The sequence below is a fragment of the Pseudorasbora parva genome, chromosome 7 (assembly GCF_024679245.1).
Source record: "Pseudorasbora parva isolate DD20220531a chromosome 7, ASM2467924v1, whole genome shotgun sequence".
Lineage (NCBI taxonomy): Eukaryota > Metazoa > Chordata > Actinopteri > Cypriniformes > Gobionidae > Pseudorasbora > Pseudorasbora parva.
Genome location: NC_090178.1, coordinates 19,489,540 through 19,509,575, shown reverse-complemented (window position 1 = coordinate 19,509,575; position 20,036 = coordinate 19,489,540). Strand labels below are relative to the sequence as shown.

The window sequence follows — 20,036 nt, the reverse complement described above, 5'->3', positions numbered from 1 at the left end:
ATACACATAAATACAGACCTTATGTAAACTTTCTTCCCACTTCTTTTTGTCCAGAGATTCTTCTGTTGATTCTGGTTAGAAGACGCAGAAAAACACAAAATTTAGTCAGAGATCCATTCAAACCACACTCTGGAAAAATTCAAAGATAATGGGATACCCAATATAAGTCTTTAAAGCTACACCATGTAACTATGTTGGAAGGGTCATGGAATGTGAAATATGAGTTCTCATATTTAAATATCATTTTGGCTGTATATTGGAAACATCTGGTTGCCTTGTGAGCCTCTAAGGACAGGTGGTTTTGGGAGGCACTTGAGAGGTTTCACTGAAACCTCATCATAGCAGATGATTCAAGAACCTCTCCTTTGACTAGAAACTGACAGACACAGAGCGACCCTGTAAAGGTTCAGTTACTGGCATAGGCGTAATTTGAGGGTGGAATGGGTGGGACATGTTCCCACTACTTTTTAAAACATCTCACAGCACAGATGTGTCTAATACAATGGATGGAAGCAGCTTCAGCTGACTTTCAGAGTTTTAATTTCGTTCATTTGTGTTAAATAAAAGACAACATGGCGCTGGAATGTGTTGTTTTTGAAATCTGACCAACTTCATTGAAATAATCGCAGCAGGATAGATTAAACTGAGCGCTGCTTTCTTGCAAACGCAATCAGACTAAACCGATTATTAGTGATCATAGATAACAATTTCTCATGATGTCCATGACCTTTAATGTACGGTGAAACATTTAAGTGTGCAGGTGGATGTTTTGAACAGTGGGTGGCGTGGTCTGGTGGCCTTGTGAGGAACGGCGCTGTACCTGATCCTCTACATAACTGTTGTTTATTTAAACAAACCTTCAAGATAATTGAGCAGCTTTGGAATCTCATTTTCCCACAGTGGCTCTACTTTAGGGTGAATGTTAGGGCTGATAACATTGAGCAGACTCAGGGAGGGAGCACCATGTCCCCTGCATCGAAATGGGAATGAGGCATTCACCTGAGGAAAGATTAACATTTATTTTAGATGTTTAAAGTCTGCATTAAGCCGCAACTAAATGACATCATGATCCACAAGAGTGTATCAGGAGAAACAGACTCAAAAAAATAGACATTGATAGCTTGACACCAATATTATGTATAAGATGAAATATAAATATAAGAGAAGATAAAAAATATGTTTAGAAACACTACAGTTCAAAACTTCGGGGTTAATATGAATGTTTTTTAATATTTTTGGAAGAAGCCCTTTATGCTCACCATGCAAGGCTGCATTTATTTGATCAAAACTATAGTAAAAACAGTAATATTGTGATATTACAATTTAAAAATAACCACTTTCTACTTTTATATAATTTAAAATGTCATATTTATGTAATAACTTTTTTGGTAACAATGTAAATGCCTTTATTGCAACTGTATTGTCAATTTAATGCATCCTTGCTGATTAGAAGAACTTTACTGCATGATAGTAGCACTGGTATGTTGCAATAAAATGATGAAATATCAAGTTTGATGGTCATTATACAAAAATAGGTAGCACTTTATTTTACAGTCCTGTTCATCATGTACATACAATGTACTTATTATGGTAATTGCAATAACTAGGTACTAACCCTGAACCTACCCCAAAACCTTACCTTAACCCATGTAGATACCTTATATTACCCAGCTTTCAATACTTAAGTACACCAAGTATACGCAAGTGAATGTACTGTAAAATAAAGTAATCAAAAATATGCCACAGCTGACCAGAATCAAGAATCAAGCAGTCCACTTAAAACAATTTAATTCACTGTTTACCTTATTTGTTGCCTAGCTGAAACTGATAATGATTGAATTGAAAAACCTCTGGGAATTCAACACTTACCAAGAGCCTTATCATCAGGATATATTGTGAGGGAAGACTATAGCCTGCGGGAAGAAAAAAGAAACAGAGCAAGACAGAGAGAGGGGAGGGCAGACAGGAGTAACCCATTAGTAAAGCACATGATCCAAAAAGCATTACAATTAACGAATAAATAATCACTGAACCTGGGACTTATTTGTCCTACTAGAGTTCAATTTAATCACTGTCAGCATAAGAAACAATTACCCTCTGCCTAAAAAACTTATTCAGTTGATAAATACCACTTTTCATTTGACTAATTAGAAACAGACTCAACAGGCTAAGCAAACGACTTGCAATGAAAACAAAACGTCTACAAGTGCAATTTAGTTTCAGTCCAACAACGAAAAAAAAAAAGATTAAAAGGCGGCTGCTGGATTTACCACACTGCCAAAGAGACAGAAAGTGTGATTCAAGGGTTTCTTTAGGTCAGACATTGGAAAAGCTTAGTCTGAGACTAAGCTCATCAGTGACATGATCGTGTATATATATATATATGTGTGTGTGTGTGTGTGTGTGTGTGTGTGTGTGTGTGTGAGTGTGAGTGTGAGAGTGAGTGTGAGTGTGTGTGTCCATACCTTGTGCATTAAAGTCAATGATGAAGTTGGGTTCTTGTGCTGTTCGCTTCTTGTTAGCCAGGAGAATTAAACTCTTGCACAAGGGGGTGGTGGCATTGGCATACTGATTTGGGGTCAGGTAGCAAAGCAACATCGGCCACAGAACCTACACAAGAATTAACATGCACTCAATACAGGTGTACATGCCTTATATTCAGTAAATGAAAGACAATGTGTTAGTATCTCACAACAGTTCAACTTGAGATTTATAATGACTGAATTATAAATGTTTATTGTATATAAAAAACAATAATAATAATAATAATATATATATATATATATATATATATATATATATATATATATATATATATATATATATATATATATATATATATATATATATATATATATATATATATTATTATTATTATTATTATATATGTTTGTGGATTTATATACAGTAAAAAGACAGCCTGGCAAAAAAGGCACAGACTCTAATATTTTGTTGGACCACCTTTTGCTTTGATTATGGCATGCATTCGCCACATCATTTCGATAATCATATGCAAAGTCACAACTTTAATTTCTGTCCAGAATTGCATTAATTTCTCTTCTATTGGTGATAGGAGAGTCAGACTGCCGTGTAGTCTTTTCTAGCACATACAAAAAAAAAATCTCAATGGGTCTCAAGGTCTGAACTCTATGTTGGCCAATCATATGTGCAAATCCATTAATGGAAACCACTAATTATTCATATCGTCAGCTTTTTTGGGCACATAATGTTGCTGAACCCAGACCTTACAAACTAAAGTAACCCCAGACCGTAAAACTACCCCTCCAGACTTGAATGGTAGGCCCTAGGCATGATGGGTGCATCCCTTTTGCTGCCTCTCTTCTTACCCTTACTCTGGAACAGGGTACATCTGGACTCATCAGAGCACATGACCATATTCCATTGCTCCAGAGTCCAATCTTTATGCTCCTTAGCAAACTGAAGCCTTTTTTTCATATTAGCCTCACTGATAAGTGATTTTCTTAAGGCTACACAGCTGTTTGGTCCCAAGCCCTTGAGTTCTCTTTGCACTGTGCATGTGGAAATGCTCTCACTTACACTATTAAACTTAGTCGTGAGTTCTTCATCACAAAATGTTTAAGTAATCTCAGATCAGATTGATTAAAAAAAAAAAAAAAAAAAAAAAAAAAAAAAATTATATATATATATATATATATAAAAAAAAATATATATATATATATATATATATATATATATATATATATATATATATATATATATATATATATATATATATATATATATATATATATATATATATATATATAAACTTGACCACATTTCTTCCTCAAAGGTGATGGTTCACCTCTTTTATTAATTTGCTTTACTGACTTTTAATAATGCATTGGACCCAATTTAAGTAGTTTCAGCAATCTCCTTTTGTTTTCTTTGCTTAATGCAGGCCAATAATTTGACCCTACTGAAATAGAGTAACATCTTTTCCATGACCACAGGATGTCTTGCGACATGGTTGTTTAAGGGATGAGAAGCTACTCACTCCATCAGTTAGGATTAAATAACTTGTTGCCAGCTAAAACACATTAATCTCTGCATTAATTATCCAGTGGAAACTTCTAGCCTGTTTGCTTTATATATACGTATATATCACAAAGTAAGACCTCATGGAAAACATTCAAACAAATCAGTGTCCACCTTGATAAATAAATCCTCATAATAAATCTCATAAAAGTGTAAATTCAGCACTTTAAAACAACATGTTAACAAGTAAGACACAACAAAAATCTAAAAATAGTCTGGCTAGATGTACATCTCCTGACATTTTCCTGGTTATCATTCGAATGTGTTTTGGCAGAGTGAATGGAGACAGTCTCATCGGCACATAAACTGTCTTCGTCTGTCTGCTAGGGAGAGATCCCTGTCAACGGCCAGCTGTTGATGTTGGGAAGCTCACAGGAAAAAAAGATCTAATATTTCTCTAGACACTCTTTCTTACAAGCGGCAATGCCGGGCTGAGGGTGCTGACTTTGGCTGTGAAGATGATGGACTGTGCTGAATGACTGCAAAGCCCATCTCTCACTATACGAGTTTCATTGAGTTGTCTTTAAGATAGTAACACGGATTGCAGATGTGCGTGTGTCTGATTTAGTGGCAGCAGGACTGTCACCAACACAGACATTGATGTTCCGCCTAATATTTTTTAAAATACAACACTTGGTCCCCACAAATAATGAAAATCAGGTCAAATTCTTCAGGGGCAGCTCCCCTCGTCTTACGAATTAATGACTAAGATATAACAGCTTAATATGACATGTATCAAGTTCACTTATAAGGGCATAAAATTATATATCAGCCAATGATAATGTCGCACAAATGTAACAAGAAAAAAAAACTGAACAAACTTGAACATTGCCCTTTTTGAAAAAAGAACCATGACTTCAAGCAAAGGAAACCATTTAAACTAGTTTGAGGAAGGTGTACAATTGTGTGTACTCACGTCAGTCAGGCGGCCCACTGTAGTAGTGAAAAGATGTAGTGTGTTATCACACATGCTACGCAGAGCCTCATTGGTCACTTCCTCTGGGTCTGGTTGTCGCTGTCCTCGCTGTATGAGTTTTAAACAATTTATTACCCATATTGTATTACACAACAGAGCATAACTAGGGCTGGGCTAAAGCTAATAACAGTTCAAAGCTGTCAAACAGAGGGAATCACCCAGCTAATGCAAATATTTAAAAACTAAGGTATGCACTGACATATGATTCAATATGGACTATGGACTGAATAAGCTTGTTAAACTGAATGCTAAAGAGATCTGAAACAATAGATCATTAAAAATCTTCCAATTTAAAACATGGGAAATCAAGTAAGGAGATTTGTAGACTTATCAAAAGAAGTTCAAATGTTTTCAGTGAGCAGAAAGTTCAGCTGCAGCTACGGTCATGTGACACTGCTGATCTGCAGTAAGATAATGAAATGTGTAGGAAGTAAAGGTTTGTACATGGTAAGTGTCTGGTAGAGCACAGTGCTGGATGATGAAGCGGACGAGCAGGTCTCCTCCCTCCAGCTCCAGGTATCCATGATGAGCCATCGCACTGATAACCTGCACCACTCTCTTCTTCACCTGCACAGGTAAACCCAATCCTTTCTGAACACTCAAAATTAGCAGTATAACACAATATCTGCACATTTACCCCTGAAAACAAGTTTCCACCACTTAGTTCCACACAACACAATTGCATAACTTGAGATGTGGTGACAATGATAGTTCAGAAAAAGACAAATCCTCTTATAATAAACTATATTTAATTCACTGTTGGACATGTTTGTAGACCATTTAAATAAACTAGTAGGACAAATGTATTTTGGGGAATTTATTTTAAAAAAATTCAAAAGTTGATGAAACACCCATGTTGTCACATATCACATTCAGAGGATATATTTATGTACCTTATTGCTGTGGTCAGCCAGAGGTTGCCTGATGCTGGCTAGAATTAGGAGCTTTTTGGTTTCCATAGTGGAGGCTTGAACAGACAAAGTAGAGCTTTAAAAATACAGGTCTATACATGACTATTTTAGCTAAATATTCTGACCCTTTCATAACCACGTATGACAATCTGGATAAGAGTGTCTGGTTGAGAAAGGAATCATTGACGTATCTGATTGCATGTTTAAAACTCACTGGAAGAGTTGATGAGGTGTCTGAGAACAGCTAGTGAGCCCATTCTGTTCCTCTCGTTACTGTTCTCCAACCTCTGGAGGACAAACGCCATCAGACGGTCCGGGAATGTGTTAGCTGGGACCAAATATAAAAACTGTCAAGTTCACCCCAGTTACCATCATAGACTTTGACAGTGTTCTGTGGCAATAAATGAACCACCAAAATCTCTGTAAAAATGTATACACGAAAGTCAATGGTGTCTGGTTTTAATGTCTGGTAAATGATCCGATATAGAAATAGCCCATAAAAAGTCTCTGCTGACACAACAGCTACATTATCTAGACCAGTGGTTCTTGACAGGTTTTGTTCTAGGACCCAAGTTAAACATTAATTGGTTTAAAACCTGGAAACTAAACTAAACTAAACTAAACCAAAATAAACATTCATAAATGTAAGAATTAATTTTTCAAATTCATGTACTTTTATGCTTCAGTAATGATCTAGCACTAACTCCGATTATTTTCTCAGTTGAATGACAATCTGATTAAAACATCATGATTGACATGCACACACAGAAACACTCAACTCCTGGACTCCTTGCATCTGCTTGACAAAACACAAACGCGAGAGGAGAGAGATCCAGCTGGTGTATGTCACCTCGAATCAGCACCAAGCACACAACTGTACAATATCATCTCACTGATTGAAGGAGCCTGCTGGTCTGACACTTTAACTTAATCTCAGCTCAGACTCCATCAGCACATGACAAAGATATTGCAAACAGCAGTCAGCTGACTGAGAATACAACCTGCACTTGAGTTCATGACCACATGGCTAGTAAAAAAAAAATTCCCATGATTTCACATTTGCATAAACAAGACTCACCAAGGATACTGAAGCATCGCAGGACCTCATTATGATTTTTCACAGTTGGAGGGTTGCTGAAGTCCACAGGTGAGCATATCTGGAAAGAAAAAAATTATGTACTGTAAATCTACTGACAATGAGGACTTAAAAGCTGTGTCAAACTAATCATAAGTTGATGTGCTTTATTTGTTTTAGTAACTGACAGTTATACAGAAATACAACAAATGAGCAGTGTTGGGGAAAGTTACTTTTAAAAGTAATGCATTACAATATTACAGTATATATCCCCTAAAAAAGTAACTAAGAGTTACTTATAGTTACTTTTTTGGAAAGTAATGTATTCGGTTACTTTTGTTAATTTCTCACATGGGCTGGGCTTGTTTTAATATATATATATATATATATATATATATATATATATATATATATATATATCATAGGTCAACAGATTCATCAGATTTGCCGATTAATTGACACCGAAAGCTGATTGGTGGAACAATCGGCCAATAGTTTTTCCGGTTTGCGTCATTACACAGTAGCCTACGAGAGCTCTGAGAAGGGTCTGCTGGCATTATATAGCGCGAGAGCTGCCTCTAGAGGCCAAATAAAAAACTATCACGAAGGCTCCGCGCTTCACAGCTCACGCTGGACAGAGCGCGCTGACACATCTGATGCTCGTTTAAAACACCAACAGAGAAACGGTATGAATACAGAACACTTCAGTACATGTTGCCAAATCATTATAAAGTAATTGATTTGTTGACTAGATGCTTTAGCAGGGGAAGAACAGCAAATGTACTTTGTCATCGAGGCCAGGACGCTAATAATAGCAGCAACGGTTACCTCAAGCATTTAAAACGATGTAAGTTAACTGAGAAACTTTTTGGTGTGAGAAACTGTATCATGCAAGTTAACTGAGAAACTTTTTGATGTGAGAAACTGTATCATGCATCCAACAGAAATATAAACGCATTAGACGTCAATACATATGTTGTTATTTTGATAAGAAGACCGTTGCGTTCTAAAAAGCTAACTGTTTGGATTTATATGAAACGAAAACACTTAATATAATACAATTATATTCAATTTGTAACATTAAGTAAGGTTAATAACTTAAATGCTGTAGAAGTATTATTCATTGTTAGTTTTATCTGTTAACCTTTTTTTATGCACTATGAACTAACATGAATGATTAAGGTAGAATTGTATTGATCAAATATTTATACATGCTGTAAAATGTACATTTACAAAATGCATTTAGTTCATGTAAGCCAGCTAAATAAATACATCATTGTTAACAAATGGGATTTGCAGTCTGTTGCCTGACATTTACATCCATGTTTCTAGGTTATAGCTTAAGAAACATTTATTTGTAATATTTTAATGTTTTTGTTATTATCTGTAGAATATTTTTTCTGTTAGAACTCATTTTAATATTTTCATATTTACATATGAAATTTAACACATTTTCATGGTTCAGTACTTTTTTAAATTTCTTGTAATAAAGTTCAGCACTGCTTTTTTACATGTTATTTTATGTATTATTATTATATTTTAATCTAGTATCTTTTTAAAAACTATCGGTTGATTAATCGGTTATCGGCAAGCGATGTCCAACCTAGCTATCGGTATCGGTAAAATCCACTATCGGTCAACCTCTAATATATATATTAGGGCCGGGACTTTAACGCGTTAATTAAGATTAATTAATTACGTGACTTTAACGCGTTAATTAATTACGCAAAAAAAAAAAAAATTTAACCGCATTTATTTTTGCACCGCGGAACGTTTTTCAATGAATCAGTTTCGACGGACCGATTATACTGGAACACCAACTAGCGCTCCGGAGTCAAGACAACAACAAACCTTGGGTGCGTCTCAATCAGCTCCCTAGTTCAGTAGTCAGGGCACTGATCAGGGAGTCAGCCCATTGACTTATGTCTTGATCAGTGCCCTGACTAGGGAACTATGGAGCTGATTGAGACGCAGGGCATGAGTGAACATGAACGAAGAAGCTGATGAGACCGCTTTGCTCGGCCCCGTGGATGGGAAATTTTGTTTTAAAAAACGAAAGAATGGAAGCGTCGTCAAGAGCAGGGTTGTGTGCAAACTATACAACAAGGAATTTGCGTATCACCGCAGCACATCGAGCCTCAAATATCACAAATATGCTTTTGCTACACTTAATGGCAAACATTGCGCTGGTCTGCTGGACTGAAATAAATAAACAATATTTTGTTGATTAAGCTTATGTATTCAGTCATTATTCAATGGTATACTAAAAATACATGTGAAAAATTACTTCTCATTGTTCTCAGGTAAAATATTTATATGCGATTAAAATGCGATTAATTTCGATTAATTAATTACAAAGCCTTAATTAGATTAATTTTTTTAATCGAGTCCCGGCCCTAATATATATAATTACTAATATATATATATATATATATATATATATATATATATATATATATATATATATATATATATATTTTTTTTTTTTTTTTTTTTTTTTTAAGGCCCTTTCCCACAAAAGTGCAACAAAATACAATCACCCCTTTCCCACAAAATAAATCACCTCAAGAAAATGCAAATTCACGCCTATATAGTAACATTAGAGAGGAAGCAGCAAAAAACACAAAACAAAATCAAACACAAATGTGTCAGTTTTGCTTATTATTGATATGGTTAAATTGGATCATCAGAGGTCAGCCGCAAAGACATAAGCTAATAAGGTGAGATTAAATACATAAAATATATTCGCGCAATTTAACATATTTAATTATTGCAGGTTATCATAATATTATGAGTTTGCATTTCACCGTTTTTATTAATTTTGAGGAATACTGGATTAGTTGAGTTAATGCATGCTTATATTTAGTCTAGAACCAATCATCATGTTCACACAGCACACACAACTCTTCTGCACTTACTTTTACTTTTTAGTAAAAGTGCTCAATATAAAAACTAAATGGTGTTACCAAAACATAAGTCAATGAACAAGTTTTATTAAAAATAACTCAAACCCAGAGCCAAAGCCAGAACACTTCCTATGTGAACACTTTTATGTTAAAAAAACATAAAGGCTGTTCTCTATATAACACTGTGGTTAGGCAACTTAAAACTTGTTCTACCAAAATGAAAACACAATTACAAGAAGTTAAGCAAGAGATTTAGAAGAAGTATGTAAAAGGTGTTGCACATATAAAGAGTGAGAGAAACACTGACCTGCTGGTGCAGAGCAAGTAAAAGACCATCCATCTGTGTCTCCAACACTCTGCTGCCCATGTTCACAGAGGCCTCCAGGACCTGGCACAAGCTCTGAACAAACACAAATAGCATTGGACCATATTAGGCAGTGCAGATACCGAGATCTCCTCAAGATCAGTTACAAAATCCGGTCTGATTATGTCATGAACTAAGTCATTAAATAACACAAACAATAAGTTGTGTCTTTATTGACCACACTGTAGACATATTCACAGTCCAGAGTGGAAAAAGTATGGGAACTTGGATTGAATAACTGGTTGATTCATTAACCTCCACCAAACATTGCCTGCAATAAATAGTAAATCAGATAAAACGGTAAGAAGGACTTTACCTTGCTGATGATGTAGTGTTCTGCATTCTTCTTATAGAGGCCCAATATGGTGGGAAGGAGTTTGGGAAGCTGTTCTTCCAGTTTATCATGTGCCATCAGATGACTCATTGACCCGAGAGCCTCAGCAACAGTCAGACGCAGCTGCCAAATGATACACACGAGAGAATTCAGGTTTTTTGGATGTGGAGTAGAAGTAAATTATTATGTTTATGGTAATTAGAATTTAAAAAAAGCCAAACCAGTATTTTAGAAATGAACATTACTGTGCTGCAAAAATAACTATATAAAGGTGAACAAATTACACTACAATGCAATCTTCAGAAATTACAAATAAATCCACCGCTCTGAAAGTAGATTTAGTTTACAGGCTCACATGTTTTTTTCCCCTGCTTCATTCCAAAGAAAGCTGAAATGAACCCAGATGGCACAAGTTCATGTCCCTCTTAAGTCTCAAAAGTGAGTTAGCTGTAATTGGATGTGTGCTCTGTCTCATTGAGTGTACCTTGGACTCTCTGCTCTGGATCCAGCTGTTGAACAGGATGTCGTAGGCTGAGTAAATCTCACTGGAGAACGTGTCTTTACGCACAGTGGGGTCTGGAGCCTTGTCCAGGTTGGCCAGATATTCTAGAATGCTCTCGCTAAAGTGGCTAAGAGCTAAGAGGAAACGTTAACAGATGAGAAGCCTTGTCACAACAAACATTTACCAACAAGCAAAGTATTTCAATCTACTGCATTTCGAATAAATACTGATTATGATCTCAAAGAATCCTGAAAAAAAATGTCATTAACAACAATATTAAGCAACACAATTGAGTTTAATAATAAATAATAATAAATGTTTCTTTAGCACCAAATCAGCATATTAGAATGATTTCTGAAGGATCAAGTGACACGGAAGACTGGAGTAATGATGCTGTAAATTCTGCTTTGCCATTACAGGAATAAACTGCATTTGATAATATAGGAAAATAGAAAGATTCTGATCGAATAAATAAAGCCTTAAGAGAGCATAAAATACTTATTTAAAAAAATCCTACCAACCCCAACATTTTGATAAGTAGTATACATTTATTCATTTAGCTAACACAGCAAAATGTAACACTTTACACAGACCTGTAATTGAGCTTACCTGAAGAGAAGACCCATTTCATGTTGTCTTGTTTGGTTAATGCCAGCATGGGCAACATGGTGCCAATTATAGCACTGAGAAAAGGCACCATTCCATATACTGCGGGAAAGAAGTCAAACATATCAAAACAGGTCAAAAACTTCATCAAACAAGAACACAGGACTTAAACAAAGGTTTAAATATACAATTCATTTAACATAGTTATTTAACTAGTTTATAGGAAGTAAAAATAAGTATGTGTGACGGTATAAATAATAAACATGGTTCAGTAAAATGAGGATCTGAAAAAATGATTATTAACTGTCAAATGCAACAAAGCATGATCTAACATATTTTACAAACATCCTGACTAGTTTACAGGTCAAACGTTATCTTCTTTAACTTTTCTAGTTAAAAATTCCAAGCAATTTTAAAATGCACAATTCTATAAAATTATCCAATTAAATTAGAGATCCAGAAAAGAAAGACATCGCTAGAGAAAACTTTTAATGAACTGCATGAGTTCTGATTAAGGTTACGTACCATTTGAGTCCGATAGATTGGCTAGTGTTTGGACCACAAAGAAGTGAGGCAAAACTCCCGGCTGGAACTTCCCGAGTATCTCCTCCATGATGTCATTAATATATTTGTTTCCCACAGCAACCAGTATATTACTGGCTGCTTGCTGCCAGTCTGCGACAACCTCCTGTAAAGAAGAAAACCATTAGTGTCATACGTTTCAAAATAAAAAAAACACAATTTTATCATTTGTATTGCACATTATAATATACAAACAATAAAAATAGGCTAACTTCCATCAACATAACCCATGTGACAACCTGCTTGCACAGAGCTGGGGACTATTTTCAGTTGTGTAATATCATTGCGCCTGCTGCACCCATGGTACAGCAGCAAAGTTCCTTGATTACTGTGCAGGCATGCGAGTATATTTCCTAAGCCTATCGGTCGAGAGAGTAGCAACTTTTAATTTTCCAACGATTCACAACATGTAAACAGAAAAATGTTGCCATTATTTTGTCACTTATTGTGCAGTAGGCTAGATGGAGCTGTTTACATCCATTCTTTGTGCTAAGCTAGGCTAGCGGTGGGTGCTTCAGATATAATTATGGAGATGAGAATGGTATGTATGAACTTATCTAACTCTGGGGGATATGATGAATAAGCTTAAATCCCAAAAAGTCAGCATGTTTCTTTAATGTCACAAGATCCTTTAGAAATCATTCTAACATTTCTTATTATTATTATGATTATTATTATTATTATTATTATTATTATCAATGTTAAAAACAGTTGTGCTGCTTGATATTCGTGTGGAAACCTTGATATAATATTTTTATCTTTGATTATTAGGAAGAACAAAAGAAGAGCATTTATTTAAAATATTTTAGAAACATAAATGCCTTCTTTACTGTCACTTTTGATCAATGTAATCCATAATTCCTGAAAAAAAGTATTCATTTTCTTTTTAGTTAAAAATCTTACTGATCCCAAACTTTTGAACAGTAGTGTAAATCAGTTGTCTCACCTTTGATTTAGTCATCTCATCTGATGCCAGATGTATTACACTTTTGATTTTGGGGTAACTGATGTCATCAATCCTGCTCTTCACCACCATATCAATGGTTTGCAAGACCACCATTCTGTGCACAATCACCAGCTGCACAGGGAAAAGATGACTTGAAAGTAAGTTCATGCACATGTACTAATGCAGTGAAAAGACATGCAATCACAATACTAAATCAGTAAAAACACAGAATCTCACATTTGGCAGACTCCTATACATCCTATATTCATATCTGACAAAGCTGGTCAACTATTAAAACAGACATGAGCCAAATCAGAGGCAGGCAACAGCAACACAGACATGTCTGTAAGCAGTGGTTTTGCCTTGCAACCCTAGGCAGGCATTACAAATCAATAAAATGAAGAGATCTGATTACAGATAAAAGGTTTAATACAGATTGTTCCTTTTTTAAAGAAACGTTCACTCTTATTCTTTTAATTTCCTTTCTGTCAGGGGAAATGTTTTCAAAAGGATTGACCTCAAAATGTCCCCTGGGTACATATAAAATTGACCATACAAACAGAGAAATCATGAAAACAAGTCATGAGGCTGTCATTGTATCTGTCACATCATCCGAAACAACAAATACCTTCTGCTTCCTGTTAACAGGAAGTGTAGCTGTTAAGAGTGCTTAAAATTTAAAATAGCCTGGCTATCATTATAAACATCTACTAAAGAAATATAGACTATGCTACAATAGACTAGAATAGAAAAGGTACTTAATTTAACAATTACCATTCAAAAGTTTGGGGTTGGTAAGAATGTTTTTGTGAAATATTACTACAATTTAAAGTAATTATTTTATCATTTTAAAAGTAATTTTCGAATTGTCAACATCATTACTCAAGTCTTCAGTGTCACATGATCCTTCAGAAATCATTCTAATATGCTGATTGGCTGCAGGAAACATTCATTTGTTTGTGCTGCTTAATATTTGTGTGGAAACCATGATACATTTTTTCAGGTTAATTTGATTAATATAATGTTCAATTAAACGGCATTTTTTTTAATCTTTTGTAACATTATAAATATCTTTATTGTTCAGTTGATCAATTGAATGCATCTTTGCTGAATTAAAAGAACTCTCACTGACCCCAAACCTTTGAATATTACTGTATCTAAAGCTACAGCGACAAGACTGAATCCATGATGACTTAATGTTTGATGATTTTTAGATCATTTAAAACCCAAAACATTCAACATTGACCTCCCTAACCCATTCGTATGGTCTTCATAGATGAAATCAAACGCCAAACACAACAGACAGATGTTTTAAGGAAAATCTTTGGCTGACCTTGGGGTGTTTGAGCAGGTAGTCCTGGCACATGGACAGAACTTTATCAGGCTGCTGGTTCCCCAGTGTCAAGATGGATTTCCTGACCTGTTCCTGCACCACCGGATCCCTGTCATTGGCAGCATCCAAAAGAGCCAGGGTTACCTCTGATAGGATAAAAACATACACATCAATATGTGCAAAGAACATGATGGAGAATTTCTGAAATGTGTGTACTGGTACACAAATACAGTGACTGTATCTGACATTCATGGACATTATACAGTAGGGCAATAGTAAAAAGATGTGTGACAAAAGAAGAATTTAAAGTACACATTAACAATACTCCCCAGTATTAGTCCCCAGATAACCTACTACTTCAGGCAAGATTCTAAAGTGTGGACACTTTACTATCCCATGGATTTGTGAATGGCGGTGAAACTAAGCAACTAACGCTGGTAATGTAGGTCACATGATAATGACAACATGGTGCATGTAGTAGTAGGTCCGAATTTCATTCATACTAACTACACACATTCATACTATATAGAACATACGGTTTTAGCAGTCACAAAGTATTCAGTTATTCAAAATAAGTACATATTCAGAGTATGTAGTCATATTTTATTTTTCATAGTACATTTTTATTTTATTTATTATATACTACAATTCCAATGTTTGGGGTTATTAAGATTTTTTTTTTTTTTTTGTAGAAAAGTCTCTAATGCTCACCCAAGGCTACATTTATTTGATCTAAAATACAGTAAAACAGAAGAAAAAATATATATATTTTTTAATTCTCCAATTTATATAATCTTATTCTGAATTTCCAGCAGTCATAACTCCAGTCTTCAGTGTCACGTAATCCTCCAGAAATCATTCTAATATGACATAACATTATGTTAAAACAGTTGCTCTGCTTTGTATTTTTCTGAAAACTGATACATTATTTTCAGGATTCTACTAAATAAAAAATGTAAAATAACAGCATTTATTTGTAATAGAAATCTTTTGTAACTTTTGAAATGTATTTCACTGTTCTGATCATAAAAATGCATACTTGTTTAATGAAAGTATTAATTTCTTTCAAAAATAAAAATCTTACTGACCCCAAACTTTTGAAGAGTAGTGTATATGAGTATATTTTCACTCGCTGAAAATGACCTGGCAGAATTAGCTTTTGTTTGTTTTGCGTTTGTTTTTCAAAGGACAAACTGACCTTAAATCATTTCTATCAGTCTAACTATCTCAGTCTATGTTGTAAATCCAGATATAAAAGTCCTACACAACTATATTCTTGTGAGTGGGTGATCAATTAATCATTGGGATTAGTGTAATTAACTCGTGCACTAGCAGGTCACAAGCACTGCATTGAGGACATGATGGATGCCTCATGATATGACTCACTCCCGCTCCTAAACTCACAGTACAGAGACTACAATGTAAGGGGGAAGATCTGCAATGCAGAACATCTTGACACAAACGTTACAACATCTGGACATTTTAACCATACGTAATCTTCACATACAGTCTCATCTGATTTGATTCTTCTAATCTACCTACAGCGCACAGAGTAAATTAGTAGCCTAAACATACCCATTGGGCAATTAGCTTCAAATCCAACCTAAAGAATTCAGTGTTGAAAGACACTAATGGGATAAGAGAAACGCATGACTGGATTTATGTGAGAGTTCATTTTAAATGAAAAGCAGGTGCTTTTGACATCAGTATAGACATGTACACATCTATCAGTCTGCCTCTCCAACTGTGCTAATATCTGAATAATCAAGATATACACTAATATTCAAAAGTTTAGGCATAAGTAAGATTGTTTTGTTTTTAAAGAAATGAATACCTTTATTCAGCAAGATGCACAGGTAAGAAGTCACAGGTAAGACATTTATAATGTTACAAAATATGTCTATTTCAACAAAGAATCTTTTCACGAAATTATGACTATTTCCATTTTACCCTGAAGACTGGACTAATGGCTGCTGAAAATACGGCCTTGCCATTACAGGAATAAATTACATTAGATTAGAAATACATTACCATTTAAATTATAATCATATTTCACTATATATATATATATATATATATATATATATATATATATATATATATATATATATATATATATATATATATATATATATATATATATATATACACACACACATACATATTTATATAAAATTAATGCAGAGATTTGGTGAGCAACCAAACCATAATCACTACATGTAACATTAGAGATGAAAGTCAAAGCAATGTATAACATGAAAAACATTCAGCATATTATAACTACAGACAAGCGTGACATGATCATGCTTACATGTGCTTGTGTATAGGTGTGGACTATTCAATTATTTGGCATTAAGTATATAGTGGGAAAAGTGGACAAGAGTATTACTCACGCTCTACATCAGTCTCCTCTATAACACCCATAATGAGGATCGCAGCAGAGATTTAGGAATACATCTGGCGGCCCAGTATCCCTCAAAAGAGCCCACTCTACAGATACAAACCAACAACAGAGATGAACCAATAATACGTTTAACTGCTTTAAAAAAAGATACTTACATTTTTTTTTATATCAGGCCTACCGATAAATGGTAGCCTATATTTTTGTTTGGACATCCATAATATACTTTATTCATCAACAACATTATTTGTATTAATAGATGTATTGTCATCTGTGTTGTTGTAAGAATATTCACAATGAATATTTCATTGTTGTATTATAAAAAGTAAATAATCATCACAGTGTCATACACCAAACATTTAAAAAAATAGTGTGTTGAAGGCTACATATGGGTAAAACCATAGAAAATATCTACACAACACAGCAAGTCTCAAAACCTAGCCAGCGGACTAGACACAACATTTTTGGCAACACGTGTAACATTTCTTGTTATTTTAAGTGCACCTATGATTCCTAAATGTGCTGTCTAGTTAGGTGGCTCATTCGGTTGAAAGACAGCCAGACACAGCATTCCATGCGATTAGGCAATATGGAATAGAAAAGGCGTAGATCATATAACACGCAGTGAAAACAGGACGTATGGAGATATTGACTAATAGTCTAACTAACACTGTAGGTCACTTCCACAGTCGTTAATATTTCTCGCTCAATGTCAACTTCCTCAAAGCCACAGCGACCTATTAAACTACAATGGCATTGTTTGCATGTACACTTACATTGGCTGCCATTCCGCGCACGGCAACTGAAATGCAATTAAAAACGTTAAAAATGCATTTACAACAACGTAAAAATGCCTAAAAAAGAACAATATGTCATTCGTGTGTTACCTTTGCTCTCGTCTGTCTGTCCGCTTGACTTGCTCGCCCTCAGGCATACACACTCAGATTCCCTTTTGTCAGATGCATCGAGCAGTAATTTGTCAGCGAAGACCCTGCTGTAACCCCGATAACTGATTCTGATCCTGAAAGTATCCGTGTAATTGATTATTTGGTTGAGGTTGAGGGTCTCATAGACGCTACATTGTATCATAGGTAAACACGCCTAAATCACGTGCTTCTGCTCAGGAGGAACGCATCAGAGTGGGCGTGGCCTGTCGCGCAGTCTTTTAAACACCAACGAAGAAGACGCGCTGCATCCAAAATCGACCTACTTTACTGACTTTACTATCCATGAGAGAAAACTGTACTATGGAAGGTTGAATGTTAATTTATCTACCACGTTCTATCTACCACGCTTTAAAAAAACGATTTTATAATCGCTGTTTGTTAATGTAGGCCTACATTTTTCCAATTTGTCCTACTGAAAAAAAGCCCAAGAGATATTTTTTTGCAGGTTCCTATTATTAATAATATATGAACAACAACAACAACATACATCAATTTCTTTCCTACCCCTCAATAAGTTATAGCTATAATATTGCTCTTAAGAACATATAGCCTAGATAGAACATACAATCTTGGAAGTTCTGGAATTTAAAAATATATATATTATTGATGGTTAATTAGAATAAAATACATCGATACTACTAATTTCTGTTAACCAAAAACAAAACAAACCAACTTTGTTAAAATTACACCAGAAAATACTGGAAATGTTATATATCCTATATGATCAAATATTGACTCGCATTATCACAGAATATATCATCATGAGCATGAGAAAAGTAAAGTGTTGTCATCCTCCATATTCTTTCTGTTAGTAGATTTGCCATGTCCAGAAGAAAACTGAATACAAAAATCTTGAACATTTCTAGTTAACCCGACTCAAAAGGAGCGTCTCAATCAGCTCCCTAGTTCAGTAGTCAGGGCACTGATCAGGGAGTCAGCCCATTGACTTACGTCCTGATCAGTGCCCTGACTACTGAACTAGGGAGCTGATTGAGACGCAGGGAAAGTTTACATATTAACAGGTGTTTTTCCTCAGTTCACACAACACACACTAGAGGGCGGTGGTGAGCTCTTTAGACTTGACATGTGTCTGCAACCCTTTGGGCTAAGAAAATTCCCATGTGGGTCTAAAAAACATATTTTTATAATTTGACTTTTGATTCGAAACCTATTACTTATGTGAACCTATATTTGAGGTGAACTGTTGTTCTTTAATATGTCTATCTAGATTATTTTATATATACATTTGTATTTCCATTTTAGCATGTGAATTAAAATATGTTTTATATAGCCTATGTATGTATATATGTATTTACACACACACACACACACACACACGTCTGGTGCGCTATCTTTCTGGGGACTCACCATAGGCGTAATTCTATCCCCCTACACTGCCCCTGTCCCTAAACCTACCCATCACAGGAAACTTCCTGCATTTTTACATTTTCAAAATAACTCATTATGTATGATTTATAAGCTTGTGTACCCATGGTGACCCTAATTTAGGTCCCCACAGTGACACGAGTCCCCATGAGTTTGTGTGCATTCAGGTTGAAGTCCCCACCAGGCTAGAAAAACATGTACACACACATACACACACACACACACACACACACACACACACACACACACACACACACACACACACACACACACACACAAGCATAACATTATTACTCAAAGTTGATGTGTTAGAAGTACGAAAAATGGGCAAGCAAAATGATTTGAGCGAGTTTGAAAAGGACCTAACTGAGATGGCTATATGACTGGGTCAGAGCATCTCCAAAACTGCAGCTTTTGTGAGGTGTCCCCGAACTGCAGTGGTCGATATCTATCAAAAGTGGTCCAAGGAAGGAACAGTGGTGAACCAGCAAAAGGGTCATGGGCAGCCAAGTGCACGTGGGGAGCGAAGGCTGGCCCGTGTTGTCTGAACAAACAGATGAGCCACTGAAGCTCAGATTGCTAAGCAAAGAAGTTAATGCTTGTTCTGATAAAAAGGTGTCAGAATGAATCGTCTGATAAATAACATTTTCTTTTACATCAAGTGGATGGCCGGGTGCGTATGTGTTGCTTACCTGTGGAACACATGGC

General features: G+C 35.2%; 1 protein-coding gene across 3 annotated transcripts in view; it reads right to left on the bottom strand.

Annotated features, from left to right (window-relative positions):
* The window catches only part of mroh1 (maestro heat-like repeat family member 1), a 36,923-nt gene extending 18,803 nt beyond the window's left edge, over nt 1-18,120 (bottom strand). For 2 of the 3 annotated variants that reach the window (XM_067448465.1, XM_067448468.1), the window contains exons 1-18: nt 17,883-18,120; nt 16,988-17,084; nt 14,595-14,740; nt 13,262-13,393; nt 12,259-12,421; nt 11,737-11,835; nt 11,110-11,261; nt 10,608-10,748; nt 10,235-10,327; nt 7,025-7,103; nt 6,161-6,274; nt 5,929-6,002; nt 5,480-5,602; nt 4,976-5,083; nt 2,466-2,610; nt 1,870-1,913; nt 858-999; nt 19-71 (exon numbers count right to left, since the gene is read on the bottom strand). In XM_067448465.1, the coding sequence (XP_067304566.1) occupies nt 19-71; nt 858-999; nt 1,870-1,913; nt 2,466-2,610; nt 4,976-5,083; nt 5,480-5,602; nt 5,929-6,002; nt 6,161-6,274; nt 7,025-7,103; nt 10,235-10,327; nt 10,608-10,748; nt 11,110-11,261; nt 11,737-11,835; nt 12,259-12,421; nt 13,262-13,393; nt 14,595-14,740; nt 16,988-17,018 (1,839 nt within the window). In that variant the 5' untranslated portion in view covers nt 17,019-17,084; nt 17,883-18,120. Of the gene's footprint in view, nt 1-18; nt 72-857; nt 1,000-1,869; nt 1,914-2,465; nt 2,611-4,975; nt 5,084-5,479; nt 5,603-5,928; nt 6,003-6,160; nt 6,275-7,024; nt 7,104-10,234; nt 10,328-10,607; nt 10,749-11,109; nt 11,262-11,736; nt 11,836-12,258; nt 12,422-13,261; nt 13,394-14,594; nt 14,741-16,987; nt 17,085-17,771; nt 17,800-17,882 lie in introns of those variants that run through there. The other variant, XM_067448467.1, reaches the window with a different exon arrangement.
* Between the last annotated feature and the right edge of the window lie 1,916 nt (nt 18,121-20,036).